The 22,968-nt window shown below is 34.9% G+C and overlaps 1 protein-coding gene across 2 annotated transcripts in view; it reads left to right on the plus strand.

Annotated features, from left to right (window-relative positions):
* CNOT2 (CCR4-NOT transcription complex subunit 2) overlaps window positions 1–22,968 on the plus strand; it is a 112,287-nt gene that overhangs the window by 16,186 nt on the left and 73,133 nt on the right. Inside the window, exon 2 of one of the 2 annotated variants that reach the window (XM_003808733.5) lies at window positions 19,109–19,251. In XM_003808733.5, coding sequence (XP_003808781.1) covers window positions 19,204–19,251 — 48 coding nt within the window. In that variant the 5' untranslated portion in view covers window positions 19,109–19,203. Of the gene's footprint in view, window positions 1–19,108; window positions 19,252–22,968 lie in introns of those variants that run through there. The other variant, XM_034936220.2, reaches the window with a different exon arrangement.

Genomic DNA, 22,968 nt, shown 5'->3' on the forward strand with positions numbered 1-22,968 from the left:
AGGGCAAATGAGGAAAGACTTTGCTAGGCTACCATAAAGACATTTTTACTTACAGTAAAATATACCTTGTATATACTCTTCACAGTTGTTACACGAGGTTAGCTGAATTTTTCCCATTTTACAGTTGAGTAAATAAGGTAGGTTCTAGCATATAACTGGTAATTAACTTCTTCAAGGTCACATAAGCTAGCCAGTAAGATCCAGAGTCAGGTCTTTGACTTCAAAACCTCCTGAATTTTTGTTTGTACTGTTCTTGTTCAAGCATACTTATAGAGCCTTTCACTTTTACAGTGAAATTCAGACCGGGCTTAGTTTTTAGTGTTGATCTAGGGTGAGTTTTCATGCAGGGCTTATTTTTTTTTAATATCCATAGGAACTAATACCATTCTTATTTTTAAATCAACTTTGTCAAGGAAGTTTACATATAATACAAGGTACCCGTTTAAGTGTCCTTTTTTAAATGAGTTTTCACAAATTTATACACCCGTTTAACCATCACCATCATTCAGATACAGAATATTCCCATCAACCCTCAAGTTCACTGATTCCATGGAGACCCCAATCATGGCCCTGGCAACCACAGATCTGCTTTCTGTCAGTATATTTGAGATTTTTTCTAGAGATTCGAACAAACGGGTTTGTAGGTACTGCATTGTTTTGTGCCTTCTTTTGCTCAACATAATTTCATGACTTATTTATGTTGCATGTATCAGTTGTTCACTTCTGTTGGATATTGTTTTGTTGGCTAGTACTCTTCTAACTGGTGCCTGAAACGTTTGTTGAATGAATGCATATAATAAATATCCTCTTCCCCCAGTTTTGCTGCTTTCCTTTATCATGAGACTGCTAAAACCTCTTCTAGATTTTGTATGTTGCTAGACTTAAATTTGTGTATAGAGTATTTGAAGAGATAATAGTGAAAAATGTGCATGATTTGGAGCTCAGTATTTGTTAAAAAGACTGTTTTCTCTATTTATTTATCTTAGTACCCTTCTCTAAAATGAGCTGACTGTGTATGTGAAGCTTTATTTCTGGACTCTCAATTCCGTTTCATTGATTGGTATGCCTATCCTTATGCCAGTATCCCTTGATTACGATCTGCAATTTTGAAAACAGGAATTTTTGAGAATCCTCCAACTCTGTTCTTTTTCGAGGTTGTTTTATTAGTATCTGCTCCATGAATTTCCATATGAATTTTAGAACTAGCTTGCTAATTTCTCCAAAGAAACCAGGTGGAATTTTGATAGAATTGTGTTGAAACTGAACATGGGATGTCTATTTATATAGTTATTTAATTTCTTTTTTTTAATCAATTGAGTACCAAAATAGACTTTAATTTCTTTTAAGAATGTTTTGTAGTTTTTGTGGTATGTTTTGTATTACTTTTGTTAAACTTACACCTAAGTGTTTTATTCTCTTGGATGCTTCAGAAATGGAGTTATTTTCTTAATTTCATTTTTGGATTGTTCATTGTTATTGTATAGAAATGCAATTAATTTTGGCATATTGATTTTGTACCCTGCAACCTTGTTGCACTTGTTTACTTAATTATTATAAAACATTACTATTAATAAAATCTTAAGTATTAAACTGCTATGTAAACTGTTGTATATTTTCAAGTCTCCTGTTGACTTATCTTGTATCTAGTTGTTGTATTCATTATTGACATGGAGTATTAAAAATCTCCCAACCACCGTTGTTGAATTGGCTATTTTCTCTCTTCAGTTGTCAGTTTTTGCTTCATTCATTTCGGTGCTCTTTTGTTAGGTTTATGTGTTTATAATAATCTTTTTAGTGGCTTCTTTAGGATTTTCTTATCTATGATATCATGTAATCTGCAATTAGAGGTAGTTTCACTTCTTCTTTTCCAATCCAGATGCATTCTATTTTATTTTTTTGCCTAATTGTTCTGGCTAGAATCTTCAGTACAGTATGAAATAGAAATGGCAATTCTGTTTAGTGGACAACCTTGTATTATCTCTGATCTTATAAGGAAAGCATTCAGACTTTCACCTTTGAGTATATACCTGTGTTTTTTTTTTTTTTTTCCATGGATACCTTTTATCAGTTTGAGGATGTTCCTTTCTATTTCTAGTATGTTGAGTGCTTTTATTATGAAGGGCTGTTAGATTTTTTCAGATGCTTTTTTTGGTGCATCTTTTGAGATGATCGTGTGGTTGTTCTAATATGTTGTATTACATTATTTTGTTTTTATGATGTTGAACAGTTCTTGAATTTTTGGGATAAATCCAACTGGTCATGTTGTATAATCCCTATTTTGCTGTATTTGTTTTCTGGTATTTTGTTGTGGATCTTTGTGCCTATTTTCTTTCTTTCTTTTTTCTTTTTTTTTTTTTTTGAGACGGAGTCTTGTTCTGTTGCCCAGGCTGGAGTGCAGTGGCATGATCTCGGCTCACTGCAACCTCCACCTCCTAGGTTCACGCCATTTTCCTGCCTCGGCCTCCCGAGTAGCTGGGACTACAGGCGCCTGCCACCATGCCCAGCTAATTTTTTTGCATTTTTTAGTAGAAACAGGGTTTCACCATGTTAGCCAGGATGGTCTCAATCTCCTGACCTCGTTGTCCTCCTGCCTCAGCCTCCCAAAGTGCTGGGATTACAGGCGTGAGCTACCACGCCTGGCCAGTTTTTGTGCCTATTTTCATAAGATATATCAGTCTGTAGTTTTCATTTCTTGAGATTTCTTTGATGTTGTTAACTGGATAATAATGGTCTTGTAAAATGAATTAGGAAATGTTCCAGGTTCCAAAACTCTTCTCTGTTTTAGAAGAGTTTGTGAAGAATTGGTATCAGTTTTTCTTATAATTGGTACAATTCACCAGTGAAGCTGTCTGGGCCTGAGAATTTTTTTTTTTTTTTAATGGGAAGTTTTAAAATTACTAATGCGATCTCTTCACTTGTTACAGATTTATTCAGATTGTCTGTTTCATCCTAAGTCAATTTTGATAGTCTGTGACTTTGTAAGAATTTGTCCCTTCCCTTTAGTTATTTAATTTGTTAGTATTCAGTTCACATTATTTCTTTACGATCCTTGTTATGCCTACCCTACAAAGTTGTAGTAATGTACTGTTTCTTTCCTGTTTTTAGTACTTTGAGTTTTCTTTTTTTTTTTCTTTTCTTGGTCAGTTTAGCTCAAAGTTTGTCAATCTCTTTATCTTTTTAGATAATAAACTTTAAAAAGTATTTCTCATTTTTTTATTCTCTAGTTCACTTATATCGGCTCTCATCTTTATTATATCCATTGTTTGCTTTTGGTTTAGTTTGCTCATCTTTTTCCAGGTTTGGTTTTGTTTTGTTTTGTTTGAGACGGAGTCTCGCTCTGTCGCCCAGGCTGGAGTGCAATGGCACAATCTCGGCTCACTGCAAGCTCCACCTCCCAGGTTCACGCCATTCTCCTGCCTCAGCCTCCGAAGTAGCTGGGACTACAGGCGCCCGCCACTACACCCGGTCAATTTTTTTGTATTTTTTAGTGGAGACGGGGTTTCACCGTGTTAGCCACGATGGTCTCGATCTCCTGACCTCGTGATCTGCCCGCCTTGGCCTCCCAAAGTGCTGGGATTATAGGCATGAGCCACGGCGCCCGGCCTAATTACATAATTATTTTTATCAGTCTGTCAAGTTTGCTAGCAGTGAATTCTGCCAATCCATCTTAATCTCCAAGTTTATTTTGCCTTATTTTTTTTTTTCCGGTTATTTGTGTTTTTTGAGATGGAGTCTTTCTCTGTTACCCAGGCTGGAGTGCAGTGGTGTGATCTCGGCTCACCGCAACCTCTGCCTCCCGGGTTCAAGCACTTCCCCTGCCTCAGCCTCCAGAGTATCTGGGATTACAGGCGCCGGCCACCACACCTGGCTATTTTTGTATTTTTTGTAGAGATGGGGTTTTGCCATGTTGGCCAGGCTGGTCTTGAATTCCTGACCTCAGGTAATCTGTCTACCTCGGCCTCTCAAAGTACTGAGATAACAGGCATGAGCCACCACACCCGGCCTATTTTGCCTTTTTTGAAGGATGGTTTTGCTGGATATAAAATTCTTTATTGACAGTTTTTTCTTCATCGTTTTGAATATATCATCCTACATCTTTCTGGCCACCATTATTTCTAATGAAAAGTTAGTTGTGACAAGTCACTTTTCTCTTGCTGCTTTCAAGAGTCTCTTTGTCATTGGCTTCCAACATTTTGTGCTATGATGTTTCTGGGCATGAATCGTTTTGTTTATCCTACTTGGTAACTCTTCTTGGATGTGTAGATTAGTGTTTTTCTTCAATTTCAGAGGTTATCAGCCATTATTTCCTGAAATATTTTTCTGTTCTTTTCTCTCTCCTTTCTTCTTACTCCCATTACACATATGTTGATTCACTTAATAGTGTCCTATGCTTTTTTTTCCTGAGGTTTTGTTCACATTTTTTAATTAATTTTTCTCTGAATTGCACAACCCTATGAATCTGTTGTCAAATTTACATTCTCCTTGTTCTCCTGGTTCAGATATACTTTTGAGCCTCTCTTATTTTTGAGCCTCTGAATTTTTCAGTTCATTTTACTTGTTAACTACATAATATCTCTTTTTTTCTTATCTCTTTCTTAAAGATAAGACATTGTCATCACACCTTCCTTTACGTCTTTGATCATGATTTCCTTAAATTATTGAATATATTTTTAATGACTGCTTTGAAGTCTTTATTAAGTCTGACATCTCGGCTCTTAAACAGGCAGTTTTCGTTGACTGCTTTTTCACCCTGTGTATGAATTACTTCTATTTATTTGCATGTCATAATTTGTGGGCGAGAGGCTGGACATTTTACATGAACTTTGCAGCATCTCTGGATACTGATCTTTCTTCTCCTTTGTGCTTGTTTGCTTGTTTAATGGCTTGGCTGGGCTTTTTCAATGAAGTTTTATATTTCTTGCCGTGTGAAGTGCCTGATGTCACCCATGAGAGGGTACAGCCTTGGACATGGGCAGTTATATTGGGATGACAGTGATTTTAGTAGGACCATTTCCGATTGTCTTTTTCATTTATATATATCTGTTAAAACCTCTGCTTCTGTTGGTGTCACACCCAGATATGATAGCCTTTACTAACTGCTGGTGACTGCTCTTTTGTTATTAACAGTTCTCTGGAGCATAAATTTCTCCACAGTGAGATCAAATTAAATTTTGGCCCCTTTGTAGGGGCATTTTTTTGAGGCTAGTCTTCAGTGTTTGTTATGAACTGCGGAGGTCTGTTCCTAGCTATCTCTCTTCCCAGTTCTCTTTGGTACACTAGCTAGCCCGTGGTTTAACTTGTTCCTGTCTTAGAGCTACCAGCTTCCTTTTAGTTGCTTACTGCCCAAATCTCCATATTTTCGAGGGTACCCTTAGGCTTGAACTTCTCTACACTCTGTTCCAAATAAAGTCTTTTCTTTTTGGGAGGCTTTTAGAGTTCTCTGCTCTTAGGTCTGCTCCTGCTCTGCAGCAGAATCTCTGAGCCACTACCAGTGGGCAGGGTGGTAGCCTCTAGTCTTTTTGGCTTACCTATCCCTGTGTGTAACCACGGTCTTATGAGTGAGATGGGTTGAAGGCAAATGGGGCCCCTGTGTTCTAGGCCTGTCATGTTTACGGTAGAGCCTCTGCCTGTGTTTCGAGGCTGGTGGCAGAAGTGAGGGAGTTGAGTATAAGAAATTCTGTTGGCCTGTCTGTCCTGGAGAGATACTCTAACCCTTGACTGGAAACTAGGCAGGGAGAGAGCCCTGTCTTAACCCCATCTGCCAGGAGTAGAAATTTCATTATGCTGAGCGGGCAGAGGGAAGAAAGGGGCAGTGTGGCTCAGATACTATAGATTCTTGCTATTTCTATTGAGATTTAGTAGATTATTTAAAATAAAATAGTTTTTCGTTTGCTGTATTCCCTTAGAACACTCCCCAGAGCACTGAGTTTTTGTTTTCTTTTCAAGCAGTTTTCTCCAATTATGTTTTTTTTTATTGATTGAATTTTGACAATTAAGTCAGTCTTATTTTCTCTGGATAAACCTTACTTGTTCGTAGATCTTTGGGCATTTTATTGAATTTGATTTGCTAATATTTTGTTGAGAATTTTTGCCTTTATATTTATGAGGAATATTGGTCTTTAATTTTTTTTTTGTTTGTTATTGTTTTCTTGTTTTTAGTTTTGGTATCAGTAATGCCTCAAAAATGACTTAAGTGTTTTGTGTCCCATTTTCTGGAAAACATGTCAAGTTGGTATTACTTCTTCTTTAAGGGTTTTGGTAGAGTTCACTAGTAAAACTACCAAACCTGGAGTTTCGTTTCGTTTCGTTTCGTCTCTTCTCTTCTCTTCTCTTTCTTTCTTTTTTCTTTCTTTCTCTCTCTCTTTCACTGTGAGTTCATTTGTTTCTGTAGGTATAAGACTCTTCAGGTTTTTTGAGGAATAGGTGCATTGCATCTAAGTTGCTGATTTTATTTTTATAGAGTTGTTCTGGTATTATTATCCTTTTAATGCCTGTGGGTTCTATATTTTCTCTTTTATTCCTGATAGTGGTAGTTTCTGACTTTTTTCTTTGTCAGTCTGCCTTAGAGGTGCATCAGTTTTGGTGATTTTCCTTTTAAAGAATTAGATTTTCTGTTTTGTTTAATTCTTTTTTTCAGTTTCTGTGTTTTTTCCTCTCATCTTTATTTATTATTTTTGTTTACTTTTGGTTTATTTTGTGCCCTTTTTCAAGGTTTTTGAGATGTAAGCTTAGGTGATTGACCTGAGAGCTTTTCAAAGATAGGCACTTGAAATTATAAATTTCCCCTTGAGTACTAATTTGGTTACATCCTACAAATTGTATGTTTTATTTTTGTTTTCAATCAGTTCAAAATATTTCTAAATTTCCCTTTATAATACCTCTATGACCATGGATTACTTAGATATGCACAGTTCAATTTTTATGTATTTGGAGATACTTTCCAGTTTCTCATGTCACTTTTTAGTGTAATTCTCTTATAGTCAGAAAATATCATTTATATGAATTCAATTCTTTTAACTTTTTTTTTTTTTTTTTAAAGAACTAAGATGCAACTAATTTGATGAATGTTTCATTTTCTCCTTTTAGGAATTTGTAATCTACTGTCGTTGATGTTGTATTATTATTATTATTATTTTTGAGACAGAGTTCTCTCTTGTTGCCCAGGCTGGAGTGCAATGGCGCCATCTTGGCTCACCACAACCTCCACCTCTGGGTGGAGGCTGAGGCAGTAGTTCAAGCGGTTCTCCTGCCTCAGCCTCCCCAGTAGCTAGAATTATAGGCATGCACCACCATGCCCAGCTAATTTTGTATTTTTAGCAGAGATGGGGTTTCTCCATGTTGGTCAGGCTTGCCTCGAACTCCTGACCTCAGGTGATCCGCCCACCTTGGCCTCCCAAAGTGCTGGGATTACAGGCGTGAGCCACAGCACCCGGCCGCTGAAATTATATTCTATAAATGTCAATTAGATCTAGTTGGTTAATGATGGTGTTCTGTTTTTCTGTATCCTTGCTGACTTTTGTTTACTTGCTTTTTAATTACTTAGAGGAGTATTGAAATTTCCAAATGTAATGCTGGAATGGTCAGTTTCTCCTTTCAGGCTTATTAGTTTTTGGTATTTTTAACTTGAAGCTCTGTTGTAAGTGCGTACACATTTAAGGGATATTATGTCTTCCTGGTAAGTTGGCCTTTTTATCATTATTTAACATACATTTCTTAGCCCTGGTAATATTTTTTAATTGCTCTGAAGTGTACTTATTCTGATGGTAAGGTAGCCACTCCAGCTTCTCTTTGTTTACTTTTTGCATGGTATATCTTTTTTCACCTGTATGTTTCCTGTAGACAGCAAGTAGTCTTTTTTTTGTTTTTTTTTAACCATTTTGACAATCTCATTCTTTTGGACTATCTATATCTAATATAATTATTGTTCTATGTGGATTTAGATAAACCCTTTGCTTTTTTAAATTTTCTGTTTGTTCCATTTGCTTTTTCACTCATGTGATTGACTCTTCTTTCCTGCCATCTTTTGGATTATCTGACTACTTTTAATATTGCATTTTACTTACTGAGTTTTTTAGTATATTCTTTGTGTATTTTTTTTTAGAGATTACTTTAGGGATTACAATGCACATTCTTAACTTTTCAGAATTTACTTATTATGTCAGTTTCCTGGGGCTCCTATAATAAATTGCCACAAACTGTAGCTTAAAATACCAGAAATTTATTCTTTCATGGTTCTGGAGGTTGGAAGCCCCAAATCTCAAGGTATCATCAGGGCTGTAAATCCTTTGAAGGGTATAGAGAAGAAACCTTCCTTCTAGTTTGGGTGGTTGCCAGCAGTCTTTCGTGTTCCTTGGCTTATCCCTGCATCACTCCAGTCTCTGCCTCTGTTTTCACATGGTCTTCTTTCTCTTCCCACTGTGTTTCTGTACTTAATCGCTCCTTTCTTTTGTGAAGACACAAGTCATTGGATTTAGGGCCTTCATAAATCCAGTATGACTTCCTGTTAATTTGGTGAGATTTGCAATGACTCTGTGGCCAAATAAGGTGAAATTCAGAGGTCCTGGGGGTTAAGTCTTGAACACATCTTTTTTGAGCACACAACTCACTGCACTGCACTTATATCACTTCAAGTGGAATGTGGAAACCTCGTCAGCATGTAGTTCCCTTTACTCATCCCCTTTTATGTTGTAATTTCATATGTATTACATTTGTATACTTCAGATACTCATCACACAGTGAGGTCACTTGCTTTCAACTATCATCATGTTTTAAAGGATTTAAGAGGAAAAGAATAGTCTATCACAGGGACTGCAAACTATGGCTGCAGGCCAAGTCTAGCCTGACATCTGCTTTTTGTAAATAAAGTTTTATTGGAATACAGCCACATTTGTTAGTTTATATATTGTCTCTGGCTGCTTTTGCACTACAATGCAGAATTGATTAGTTACAATGGAGACTGTTAGGCTTGTGAAACTTGAAATATATTCTATCTGGCCCTTTACAAAGTATTTACTATCTGACCCTTTACGAAAAAGTTTGCCAACTCCTGGTCTGACATGTACACACACATATTTTCCATTTTTTTCCCATTCATTCATAAAAGTTTTCTACAGGTATTATTTTCATTTTGTCCAAAGAATCTTCCTTTCTTTATAGCAGGTCTGCTAGCAATGAATTCTCTTAGTTTCTTTCATCCGAAAGTGTCTTTATTTCACCTTTGTTTTTGAAGGATGCTTTTGATCCATGTAGAATTCTGGGTGGACAGTTCTCTCGGTAGCAATTAGCTAGAGTAGAGTAGCAGCAACTGCCTTCTTTAGGTGGTCTGTGGACCTTCCGGTTTGCCATACTTTTTGATACTTTCTCTTGTCTCTTTGACATTGATACCCACTGCCATTCTTGATATTTACTATTGTGCCTATGTGGTGGTTTTTCTTATCAAAGGATCAGAAGAAAGTAAAATTTATTTGTTATTTTCTGAGACAGGGTCTTGTTCTTTTTCCCAGGCTGGAGTGCAGTGGTGCAGTCAGGGCTCACTTGCAGCCTTGAACTTCTGGGCTCAAGTGATCCTCCCACCTTAGCCTCCCAAGTAGTTGGGACTACAGGGTGCGTGTGCCATCACGCTCAGCTTATTTAAAAAAAAATTTTTTTTTTTTTGGTAGTGATGGGGTCTCACTATGTTGCCTGGTCTGGCCTCGAACTCTGGGCTCAAGTGATTTTTCCTACTTTGGCTTCCCAAAGTGCTGGGATTACAGGTGTGAGCCACCACACCTAGCCAGAAGTAAAATTTTTACTGTACTCCTGTTTCTATGTAGTGGGAAAACAAAATCATAAGTCCGTGTTTCAAGAAATATGGGAGAAACAATAATTTTTAATGGCATTTGGAATGTTTATACATGTCCGGTATGCAAAAAGGATCATACCTGTTTTCAGACTTGTCTTTTTAAACATTTGAGTTGGCATCTTATGCTGCAACATATATTTTCAAAATGCTTTAACATCTCACCCATCATTTTCTTTTTCAAACTAGCACTTTTTCCTGTATAATTTATGTCTTTCCCTAATAACTTTTTGGCATATATTTTCAGTGTCTTTGCCCTGTCTTGCTTTCTTATAGCCAAGTCACATCAAAGTTGATTTAGCCCTGGGTTGTGAATCAGAAATCCTGGGTTCTGTTTTCTCTCACTCTGTCACTAATTAGCTGTGTGTATGAGAGCTTGAACAAGGTTAGGCCTACCAGACTACAATGTATCTCTGAAACAAGGTGTTTAAACTCAATTTTGCTCTGAAGCTTTTTTTTTTTTAAGGTCTTTACTATTCTAAGTTACTGTCTGCCAACAACCTTGTTCATGCTGTGATATTCTCATCCAGAGGTTATTAATATTTTTTGTTCCATGAACCTTTTTGGCTCTCTGGTGAAGAATGTGGACCCCTTCTCAATAATAGTTTACATGTGCAAAATTAAATACATATGCTTATGAGGGCACCAGTTATATTGGAGTACAGTTTTTAAAATATTGACTAAACAAACTCAGTAACATGCATATCAACACGAAGTCTACTGGTATATAGTATTAATAACTTTTAGACTTGTGATGAATATAAATGATAATTTGAGATTTGAAGCAACTAAAGTGATATGAAAATATCTGTGGTTTCTAGTGGTAACAAAAATCATCACAGGTGCCTCTAGCACCACTGTGGCTTGTTACCTACATTTTAAATTAAGGAAATAATAAATTTCAGTTAGAGGTTTGTAAAATTAAAGCTGTAGCTTTTTTACCCCAGCCAAGTTTATGTACCTTCTGCATTCAGTCAAAAGACTGAAGATTTATAGAACCTGGTTAAGAATTCTGTCTTTTCCAGCCCACGAGACATTTGGCTTAGTGCCTAATATATATTAGGTGAACATAAGTTATGTGTAATACATATGAAATACATTCCTCAGTGAAAAAGTATTGCTAATAAAGGTTTTAATATTATTGCCATTTGTGACCTTGTGTTAATTATAATTAGTGCTTTATAAATCCATAGAGAACAATTGGCAAACACAGAGTTTTATTTACTACCTGGCATATAGGAGGGCTCAGTATTTTTGGAAGGAAGTTAGAAGAGTCTCTGATTATTAGTATCAATGATTTTTGACCATTTTATTTTTAAATACTTGTTTCAAAATCTCTGGTAAATTTCTGTGTGAAATAATTTGTTTACTTTAGTATTTCTTGACAGGGAATACTGGTATCCCCTATAAATGGCAAGCTGCTATAGTTATCCTTAGTATAACACATGATAAACTGAAACTTAGTTCTTAGATAAATAAAGCAAACAATACGTTTGTCTGCACTGCCTGATAATTTTGAATTGCACAATTTTTCAAATATTCTCAATTCAGTAGCAGTGAAACAACACATATTGAGGTTAAAGTTCTTTACATTAATAGTATACTACCACTGTTCTTAGAGTAGACTCATACCCCTACTTCTTTGATTCTAGGTTTACTCTAATTTTAATGTTTCTCCTGGAAATGTAAGTCCTAAGTTTTTATAGGGCTTTTTAGTTGTCTTCTTCCTCCTCATAGGAAAATATCCATTTGTTAAATAAAGATATTAATATATACAGAAATATGTTTGTAACCAATATTCTTAAACCTACACTTAACTGACCCACTCTTTTAAACAAACCATTATTTTAGATTCTTAGTCCTGAGTATTCTGAGCATTTATAGCTAGTAAACTACTCTCTAGTTTACCCTTGTACCCTTTTCTCCACCAGGTTAGTTATATGCCTAACAAGAATCAGTTTTTATGCCAATGTTAATGTAATTTTTACTTTAAATGTGATCTAAGTGAATAAAATATGAGCACAGAAAGATAGAACTATTGTTTTAATGAAAAGCACGGTGAATGGTTCGGAAGGACTTATATAAAGTTCTTTACAAATTGCTAAAGGATTAGGTGTGGATAAGCCCAGAGGTTTAGGAAGCTTTTGGTTCAATTGACTAAACAGTATGGAAAACTATTTTCTCACATATCTGGAGGAATGGAAGCTTTTGTGTGGTTGGTTAATGCAGTGGTTTAATAATTAATTCCAGGGTCAGATTCTTTCTGTTTGTTCTGCCATTGTCAGAGTGTCAGCTTGTCCACAGGCTAACTCTCTTTATGGTTACAAGATGGATATAGTAGCTCTAGTTGTGCTATTCTGATATAACAACACCTATTGGGGAAAGAGGGGCTGTTTTTTCTTCCTTTCCTAGAATCCTACCATCAGTTTTTCCCTTATGTCTCACTAGCCAGAATTGGTTTAAATGCCCTTTCATAAATCAATTACTGACAAGAGGGATAGGATTACCAAATTGGCTTAGACTGATCACATTTCCTTTTTTTTTTTTTTTTTTTGAGACAGGGTTTCTTGCCCAGGCTGGAGTGCAGTGGCACGATCTCGGCTCACTGCAACCTCTACCTCCCAGGTTCAAGCGATTTTACTGCTTCTGCCTCCTGAGCGGCTGGAATTACAGGCACCCACCATCACGCCTGGCTAATTTTTGTATTTTTAGTAGAGATGGGGTGTGCCATGTTGGCCAGACTGGTCTTGAACTCCTGACCTCAGGTGATCAGCCCGCCTCAGCCTCCCAAACTGCTAGGATTACAGGCGTGAGCCACTGTGCCCGACCAGCATTTACTCTTGAACCATGTGGGAAAGTTTGAATATTTGGACAACTATGGTGGTCACAGATAGAAGGGCTTTTAGAGTGTTAACCAGGAGTGTTTGCTATGGTGAGACAGCTATTAAAAAATTAGAAAGTATTTGTTAAATTTCAGAAAGATTCTGCTATTTATTTGCCTTTAAGGTCTTGTTCAACTTTAAACAAAATTGAAACTGGACATCTTAAAAGATGCATTATAGATGTGCATTATACAAAAAATGATGTGAAAAGTTAATTACTAATCCTACACTCAAAAGCTTGTCCTACGTCAGACTATCAAGGGGGAATAAATGTACATTTATATTTTAAAAGTATTTGATTCGGCAGGAACTAACTTTTAAAATTAACCTTCTGGTTGCTGGTCTTTTTCTTACTAGACAGGGTGCTTCTGCTGCAGTCCTTGTAAGGAAAATGATGTTTCCATAAAATTAAAGTTAGTAAAGGATTTAGTATATTTCTTGTGCTTCATTTATTCAGTAAAATGTATCTGTTATGTATCACTTATTGTAGGTACTTGTGATAACAGTGATAAGCTTAATAGACAAGGTTCTTCTGCTTAAGGAACTTCAGGGATACAGACAGAAAACAAATGAGAACAAAATTCAGACTGTTGGGTGTTCAGTGAAGGCCTTTCTGAAAAGAGATAGTCAAGCAGACATGTTAACGTCAAGAAGCAGTTTGGCATTTGGAGATTTGGGGTAAGATCGTTGTAAAGGAGCAGCAAATATAAAGGCCCTAAATTGAGAACTGACTGGATGTGTTTGAGAAACACAAAGAAAGGCAATATGGCTAGTACTTACTGAGATATTCTCATTTCTTTTCTTACTCTTTGTTTTCTTACCTATCATTAGTAATCACTATATTGCTTATACCGTTAAGTCTGTTGCTTCTCTCATGCTTCTTAATACTCACAACTTTTGGTTAAGTCTGCTTCTACCTATACTGTTCCTGCATCCCTGCAGTTGTGTGTGGCTAGAGAACACCAGCCTCCCATGGGTCCTTAGTACTACTTGGCAATTCTACCTACTGTCGTTCCTCTAATCCCTTCACTCTCCCTTTCTTAGAAGACCTTTTCCTCCCTCCTCAGACCTGTAACACTTCCTCCCATATTCTTATGCTCACCCGATAACTTCATTTCTTATTTTACTAAGAAAACAGAAACAGCTGAATGAGAACTTCCATAGCTTTTATTACTATGGCCTACCTGAATCTGTTCCTGTTTACTATCTTTGTTTCTGTTTCTATTGATGATATATCTTTGTGCCTATCTAAGGCCATTCTCTTATTAATGCCATCCACATCTGCTCAAAGTCATTACTCCAGTAATTTCTCTCTCTCCGTCTTGTATCATCAGCATTTCCCTCTGTGCCATAATTTTTCCTGTCTTTAAAAAAAGCCTTCTGTCAACGCTAAATTTTTTCAGCTATTACCATTTTTCACTTTTATGGCAAAACTTCTTGAAAATGATGTCTGTACTTTGTCTCCAGTTTCTCTCTTCCTGTTCTCTTGTGAATCCAGTCTAGTTAGTACATTTATTTCACCAAAGCTATCTACGAAGATTACCAAGTAGGTGATCTCCATGCTGCTAAATCCAAAGATTAATTCTCATCTTTTTTTTTTTTTAATCAACAGCATTTTGAAACAGTTGATTACATTCTTCCTTGAACCACTTATTCCAGTTAACTTTCAAGATACCTACCATACTCTCTTTGGTTTTCATCTCCCTCGCTGGCTGCTCCTTCTCTAAACCATGAACTAGACCATGCAGATATATTATTTTCATTTATAATAGGAAATTAAATCACACAGAAGCTAAGCAACTTGTGTAAACAGATGTACTTTTCAGGCAGCAGGAAGACTAGAAACAGCCCCTGTTGTCTGAATTTCAGACCCCAGTTTTATTTAAGCCCATATCAAATGAAGAGCTTTTAATTTTCAAGCCTGTGGTTCAGAAATTATTGAACTTTTGTCGTTTAAGATCAGTAGGATTCCCTTTATAAGTATTCACTTCATTTGAAACTTTTAAGCCACAGTAGAAGAAAATTTCTGTCTTGAGATGGTGGGCCTTTTAGATAGACCTGACTCTCTACTTATAGTAAATTTTGTGTATCAGATGTGTAGAATCCTCCTTGGAGTATGGATGTGAGACAACTGTACAGTTGAGTTAAAAGTAGTACCACTGTGGAAAATGGAAGACACATACAACATTGTTATAAAACATTATGACAACCAGAGAGCAAATTCATTTCAATAGATTATTGTTAAGTTGTATTTGTTTTTCTTTGTAGATATAGGCAACTTTTCATTTTACATGCTAATTACAGGTCTGTGAAACCCATATTACTAAAATACTCAGAGAAACTGTTCTTAGTTAATATGGCAATTTTCCCAGACCAGGTATGGTATTCTTGAGTTTTATTTATTTTTATTTCACTGAAATTCTTGAGTTTTATTTATATTTATTTCATCTGTCCATCAACTCAGAATTTTTAAAACATTTATCCATGTGATCAAGCAAAAAATTAGTTCATAAGGGCAAGGAAATATTTATGTGACTGCAGTCTGTCTACCTATTAAGAAAACATTGCTTGATGTAGTTCTAGAATTTGAGGAACCCTTATTTTAAAGATAATGGCTAAATGCATTTACTGCATGTTTTATTGAGCTCCAGTGAAATCGGTCACATCTTGTAGTTTGTCCTAATTAATAGCCACCCCAGAATGTAATGTCTTCTGTTAAAAAAAGAGAAAACCTGTTCAGCTGGTTCAGCTGTCTTAACCTAACCAAATTCATATTTTAACTTTGAGTATGGTAATGACTACCAAATTACAGATATTTTAGATACTATTTTCAGCCTCTAAAAGGTTTGGGCATTGTTTAAATACTATTGAGTAATGAAGTGGGATGAGGGGGACATGGGGAAGGTTTTTTAAAAAGTTTAAAAAAAGAAAAAGTTAAAAAAGATTCATCTAAGTCATTTTATTTTATAGCTTAGGAAACTAAGGCCAGAGAGAAGTAATTGATCTATTTTTTGGGTTTGTAATTTTGCCTTTTCCATAATGTCATATTAATGGAATTGTTCAACGTGTGGCCTTTGGGGTCTGGTTTGTTTCCTGTAATGTAGCAAAAATGCACTTAAGATTCATCCATCTTGCATGAATTAACAGCTTCTTCCATTTTGTTGTTGAGAGTATTCTGTTGTGTCGATACTCTGTTTATCCATTCACCTATTAAAGGACATCACGTCTTCACTGGAATGAAGTACATCTTCATACATGTACTGGTTTTGGTGTGAACCTGTTTTCAGTTTATACTGGTAAATAACTTTGGGGCATAGTTGCTGAGTTGTATGGTAAGCTTGTGTTTACCTTTATAAGAAACTGCCTAACCTTCTTCTAACATGGCTGTACTTACCTTCATTTTTGAAAGATATTTTAGCTGGGCTTAGAATTCTTTGTTGATAGTTTTCTTTTCTTTTCTATACTTTAAATATATTGAACCACTCTCCTCTGATTTGCATTGTTTCTGATGAGAAGTCTGATGTCATTCCTACCTTTGTTACTCTATGTATTTTTTTCCCCTGCTTTAAGATTCTTGTTTATTGCTGTTTTACTCTGAGATGTTGTAATCATGTGGTTTTATTTTCGTTATTCTCTTTAGAGGTTGTTGAATTTGGATCTGTGGGTTTATAGTGCTCATCAAATATATTTTAAAAAATTAGTTCCAGTTTCCCCTCCTTGTGCTTCAGCCTCAAAACTACAGGCAGTGAGCTGGGTGTACTACGTTTGTTCTTTTTCTTGACGATCTCTGTCCTGAGAAGATTGTTGTGTGATGTCTGGAAACCATTGTTTCATATATTTTGTCTAGTTTTCTGTTTATTTAAGGTAGAAGGGTAAACATAGCCTCCTTTTTTCATCATGAAATACATCCTTGCCTTATAGAAAATTTCATTGTAGTTTTGCAAATATTTGTCTTTTCTGAATTCTTGAATATAGGACTTGGTGGGAGAACAGTGTATAAACCTTAATAAATTTTGGCACCTAGGGTGCATGCTGTCTCTCATACTTGTTCCTTTTCACAGACTGTGTCTCTCTTTGACTTATTGTACATCCTTTCATTTCCAATATGAAGGTTATCAACAGAATTCATTGCTGAATATTTTTATTTAATATAGTACAGTGAAGATAGTGGTGACAGATGTTAACTTTTCATGTTTATTTGGAAGAAAATACAGTGTCTTCAGTCATTTTTCTTTTTTGTTTATTAAAAGGAGACAATGATTCTTAGTTCACTATAGAATATTAGCTCCCACATTGATTAGAGTATATAATGGCTATGGATTGAAACTCCAGGCCATGAAATATTTCCAGTTATCCCCAGAAGAGGAAACAAAGCAAATAATAAATAGATTTTCCCTTTATACGAAAATCCATAATTCTTCAAAGTGAACTTTTATCTGGTAAATTCTTACAGATTAAATATTAATACGTATTGTTGTGGTGTTAGCCTATAAATTTCAGTCATTATTTTTTGTATATAATTAGGTTGTGTTAAAGATGTATACAGCATTAGGGTATTGAAAATTACCTTACCTGATTATAGATTTCCAACATTCTTTTGCTGACATTAATATAATTGGAGGTAATTCGTAGACCCTAAATATTATATAAGAAGGAAAACATTTTATTCTGTAAGTACTGACTGAAATTTTGCATTTATTATCCACTGAATTCAGAGTCACCATGTATGTATTAATGGTAAGGCAAGTACTACTTTACAATTTAATATTATACAACACTAATATTAAAACGGTTAATATTTAGGGGATGCATAATAAAATAATCTTGCTTTCTTTTTGTGACAATCGTGAAAATTTGAGTTGGAGCCAAATGTGCGTCATTTAACAATTCCTGAATATCCAATTCATTTGGTAACTTTTCCTTATGAATAACCTCATTGCTTGCTAAATGATAAAGATTACATTTATAGTAGTAAATATGCTTTAAAACTTTACTCCTTTGTTATTTTTGAAAGAGATATTTAATTCCAAAGGTATTTATAAATTTGGTAATCAATAATTACAATTTTGTCATACAGCCTGACTGAAGTATTTTGGCTAAACGTACACTGTAAGATAGTCAGACTTAAGTAAAAATACAACTCCCACTACCTTTGTGATGAAACATAAAAGAGGAGCCAGAAGATAGGTTTTTGTCACCTGGGTTCTTTTTAAAACTTTAATTTAGTAATATTCATTTTTAATTTTTTTTAAAATGTTCTGCCCGTATAGATTGCTTTTTAGAGGTACTCCATATATATGTGTACATGTGTGTTTGTTGGTTTTAATAATTCTAATTCACTCTCCTTATAAATTATAGATTAGATGTTATCTCCTCACAAAATGTTTGTTGATATTAAATAATAGCTCTGAATTTGAATACAATGTTTAGTGGCTAGCAAGATTATTAGTTCAGTAGGTATGCATACTACTTCCTTAGGGAGAATGCTTAACAAAACTTAGGTAAGAGATATCTGTCTTGAAAATGCATATTTACAAATTCTTTGTAGACCCACCTTTGAATATTTGAACTCTCATTTTCAATATTCATTTTAAAGACAGCATTTCTTGTGACTGTCACCTCAGCTTCAGTGCTTTTTTTATTTTTATTTTTTATTTTTTGGTGGGAGGTGGTACCTGGAGTGCAAGTCATTTTGACTTATTTATATCTCTGCAGTTTAAGAAATCAGCCCCATTATTTTTTCGCCCAATGTAAAAAAGTGAATTCCCTATTGGAGTATGCATGAAATTGGATGACTGAAAGACAAAAGCATCAAAGGAAGTTGACATTTTTTGCTCTTCTTTTTGGAGTAAAGTTTAATAGATCTCTTAATCGTGTTAAGAATACATGTTGCATTCTCATTTTGTTGCATGGGAATAAACCTACACAGAATGAATCGGTAGCTGTGTGAATAACTTGTATTTCTTTCTATCATATATAATCATTTGGAGGGGAAGGATTTATAGTTAAATGATTGAATGTGAATTGTATATTTTTGAGATAACTGGAGAAGATTCATGTAAAAAAAAAAAATATGTCAGTTGTGGGAGGGGTAAACTTTTTTGTCCACTTCATTTTTTATTCACTGTAAATTTCTCCCTTGTGTGTGATGTCTGGCAGACAGTCTTAATTGAAGAAAGTAGAAGTGGGTAGGAAGAATGTTTCATATTTAATAATTTCTGTTGCAAATAAAGTATGCCAGTCTAGCCCGCGAAAATGGTTACGAGGAAGACTATAGAACAATTACTTCTTGTTTTTTGTTTTCTGTGTATCATATTGAATATTTTTGCTGCTGTTGATATATTTACATGTTAGTAATTTTGATGGCTTTTGGATAATTCCACTCTAGAGGGAGACGTGGTGGGCGGTCCTTCCTGTGACACGACCCTTGAGTGACAGTTCTATTTGATTGCCTCCGGTACTGTGAGGAAAGGACACGACTCTATGGTGAGGACTGATGGACATACATTATCTGAGAAAAGAAACTACCAGGTAAGACCAGTCTTCCTTCTTTTTTCTCTATTGGTCTTATAGTTACATTGAAACTGTTCAAATGTGTTATATGTAATTGGAACCAGCAAATTGGATACACCTCAATTTGAAAATTTGGGTTTATAATTTTAAATTAAGTACTGGATTTGATAGTTGAAATAGTTGGGAACACTTTTCAAAATAAAGCATATTCATAATGTATATTTTTTAGTGTCAAATCAGGTTTTCTGAGATATTTGTCAAAACTTAGATTATTTGATATTCAAGTTATGACTTCACGGCTGAATTCAAAACTGGTAAAAACAAAAGTGTTGATTGCTTTTACGTATATTATTCCTGGAAGACTAAACCCGAAGTCTTGTACTATATTTTGGATAACAAAGTATATATCACAGAAATGTAGACGAAATTGAGTAGAGTATAGAAGAAATAGAAATGAGAAACCCAGGGTGCTCAGAGACCCAAATTCTATTGAATTTGTTATTAGTTTGCTGTCCTTAAATGCTAGATTCTTGTTTTCTCATTTAATAAGGTGGTTAATAATATCCATTCCTTATTCAGTGTGTAGGAAGGCTGGAAGAATAGTGGAAATGTAACATTGCTATTTCTGAGCTTTGAAAAGAAGGTGAATTTTAAAGATTGTGCTATTAAACAGTGATTTAAAGAAAACCAACATATTTGAATTTAGTTTTTTAAAGGAAATATCCTTTATTCATTTGATAGTGATCTGTTATCACATTTATTTAGTTATCCAGAATACAGAATACTTTAAAGTTTGAGTACAAATAAACTTCTAGGCTTCCTGCACAGATATGTGTCCAACCTCCCGACCTCCCACACTTCCTTTCACTCATCAGTTCATTCCCTCTAGGTTGTGAAGGCAGCTAGTATGATAGCAGCAGCTTTGGTTAACAAACTGTTTATCTGCTAACCATTTATTTTAGCCCAGTTAATCTTTTCTTCCCTCAAATTGGAAAAGTTAGCAGTGGAGCAAATTGTAAATTAGTCTTTTTGGTGTATGGTATAACAAAGAGGCTTTGATTATAAGATCTGGGTTCTGGTTTAGGCACTGTTCCTAATTAAAAATAATGTCATATTTAACCTTTCTAGAATTTCTTCTAACTTGGTGTCTAAAGTTTCTTGCCAGATCTTTATGATTTTAATAAGCCAGAGAAAACTGAGGGTATGCTGAATCAGTTTTCTCTGTAACCTTTCTTCTGAGTTGTCCTCATAGACTTGACCAACATAGCCTTTGCTAATGATCTGTACTCAGGTGTAGCTCCTGCTTCCCAACCACTTCCAATTACCTTGACGCATAAGATTTTAATTGGTCACACTTCTTGGACTTCTGCATCTTTTGGTAGGTTCTGCCAAATTATTTTAAGAATTTTGTGATTCTGAATTATGTGGCTTTTCAGTGCTCATAATCCAATTTGTAAAGTGTGAATGTAGAATTTTTATGTGATTACACACTATAGTTAATTTGTCTCATGGAACCACATTAATATAGAATTCCAAAATTTATACTTAAGAAAGAAAACAGAATTATGTTTTATACATGAAGAGATTTGCTTATTCTTGCTCTTTCTACACTAAAAGTACTCCATTGTTTCAGTCATATTATTTACAAATAATCCAGGTTTTTGAGCATACCTGGAAAATGCATTTTTGGTTATGGGTTTGCTGCCTCAAAATGTTTTCTCTTTTCTCTCTTCGTTTATTGATACATAATTGTACATATTTATGGGGTACATGTGGTATTTTGTTACATGTATAGAATGTCTATATAAGAATGTATGGGAAATTCAAAGGAATGTTCATCACTAAAGTAACATTTATATTTGTACTGGTAGTCTAAGAATTTTTATATTCTTAATATATTCATCATAATACCAAACAGGACATTTTGTTTCTATACATGTGCTTTTCAGAGTAGGGTTCAAAAATAAAATAATTTTACAATCCAGCTTTAAACAGCTGTTTCCAAGGTGTACTTCAATATGCATTTAGCATCACTAAGTAAAAACAAAAGAGAAAAGGGACATAGAGGGATAAATTCTAATGTTCCATAGCAGAGTAGGGTGACTATAATTAACAACAAGGTATTGTATATTTCAAAATAGCTAGAAGAGAGAACTTAAATCTTCCGAATTGATGAAAATGATTTTGGATTTTTAAAAATTCTACTTTGGAGGAAATTTATGTATTTTTCATAGATAAAGTAGAATTTCTTTGTGTCTATGTTTATAACCATTTTCATTTATCTTTGAGGGCTTTTGCTTTTGAGGGACACTTAATATTTTATATTTATTTGAACATTCTGATAATAGGCTAATATTGAAAAGTTTAATAAGAATTTTTGTAAAATTTCTCCAGGTCTCATTTCCTTACAGACCTGATTAAAGCCTTAGGAATTTAGTTTAGGAAGGTGCATTCCCTTGGCTCTATACTAAAGATAGTGACTTTTAAATGGGCTTGGTTTGAAGTATTGATTTTTATGGTGGTATCTACTTTGTGTGTTTTCTTTCTTACTATAAATTTAAGCCCAGTTAGGTATTTGGAGTTTGAATACAGTAGCTGAAGTTTATTTGCAGAGATAGACTGGCATATTAGTTCGGATAAAACAATTTATTTATATGGCTCGTGGTTCATTTTTGGATTGTCAAGCTTTTTCCAAGGAAATGCACCTTCAGTTTTTGTAACCATTTTCTTATCTTCCTCTAATTTAGACTAACTTACCCTAGCTATGAGCATGCGCATGCACAAATGTAAACCATCTTAATTACCAATTTAACTTGCAATGGCTTTCCCTTTTTTTTTTTTTTCTTTTTTTTTGAGACGGACTCTTGCTCTGTCACCCAGGCTGGAGTGCAGTGGTGCGCTCACTGCAACCTCCGCCTCCTGGGTTCAAGCGATTCTCCTGCCTCAGTCTCCTGAGTAGCTGGGATTACAGGCGTGCGCCACCACACCCAGCTAATTTTTGTATTTTTAGTAAAGATGGAGTTTCACCATGTTGGTCAGGCTGGCCTCGAACTCCTGACCTCGTGATCTGCCCGCCTTGGCCTCTGAAAGTGCTGGGATTACAGGCGTGAGCCACCGGTGCCCGATCCGGCTTTCCCTTTGTTACATAACATATTCAAGCTTCTAAACATTACCTTTAGACTTTCCAAATTCTGGCCTCCTTACATACATTTACCTTTCCAGTATATCTCCTGTTACTTTTTGTAGTAGATTTTCCCATTTAATAATACAACACTGCTTTTAATCTCCCTGCCATGCAGTTTCACACCCACAGGGGTTTACTTATATTGGTTATTTTCATGTAATGCCTCACCTTTGTTCACATGATTCAAGAATTAAGTATCAGTTTTTCCAGACGTCACCCTATGGTAGATTCAGTGTTCCTTTCCCTTTCTTTCATAGCCTTTACATACTTCTAGTTTAGTGTTTACCATAATACATTGTAGTTGTGTTTATTTGTCCTTGTCTTCCTATAGACTTGTGCAGTCCAATGCCGTAGGCACTAGTCACAAGTAGCTATTTAAATTTAAACTTATTTAAATTAAATAAATTTAAACTCATTTAAATTAAATAAATTTAAACTCATTTAAATTAAATAAATTTAAACTCATTTAAATTAAATAAATTTAAACTCATTTAAATTAAATAAATTTAAACTCATTTAAATTAAATAAATTTTAAAGTTCATTGGTCACA

This window comes from Pan paniscus, chromosome 10, assembly GCF_029289425.2.
Source record: "Pan paniscus chromosome 10, NHGRI_mPanPan1-v2.0_pri, whole genome shotgun sequence".
NCBI lineage: Eukaryota > Metazoa > Chordata > Mammalia > Primates > Hominidae > Pan > Pan paniscus.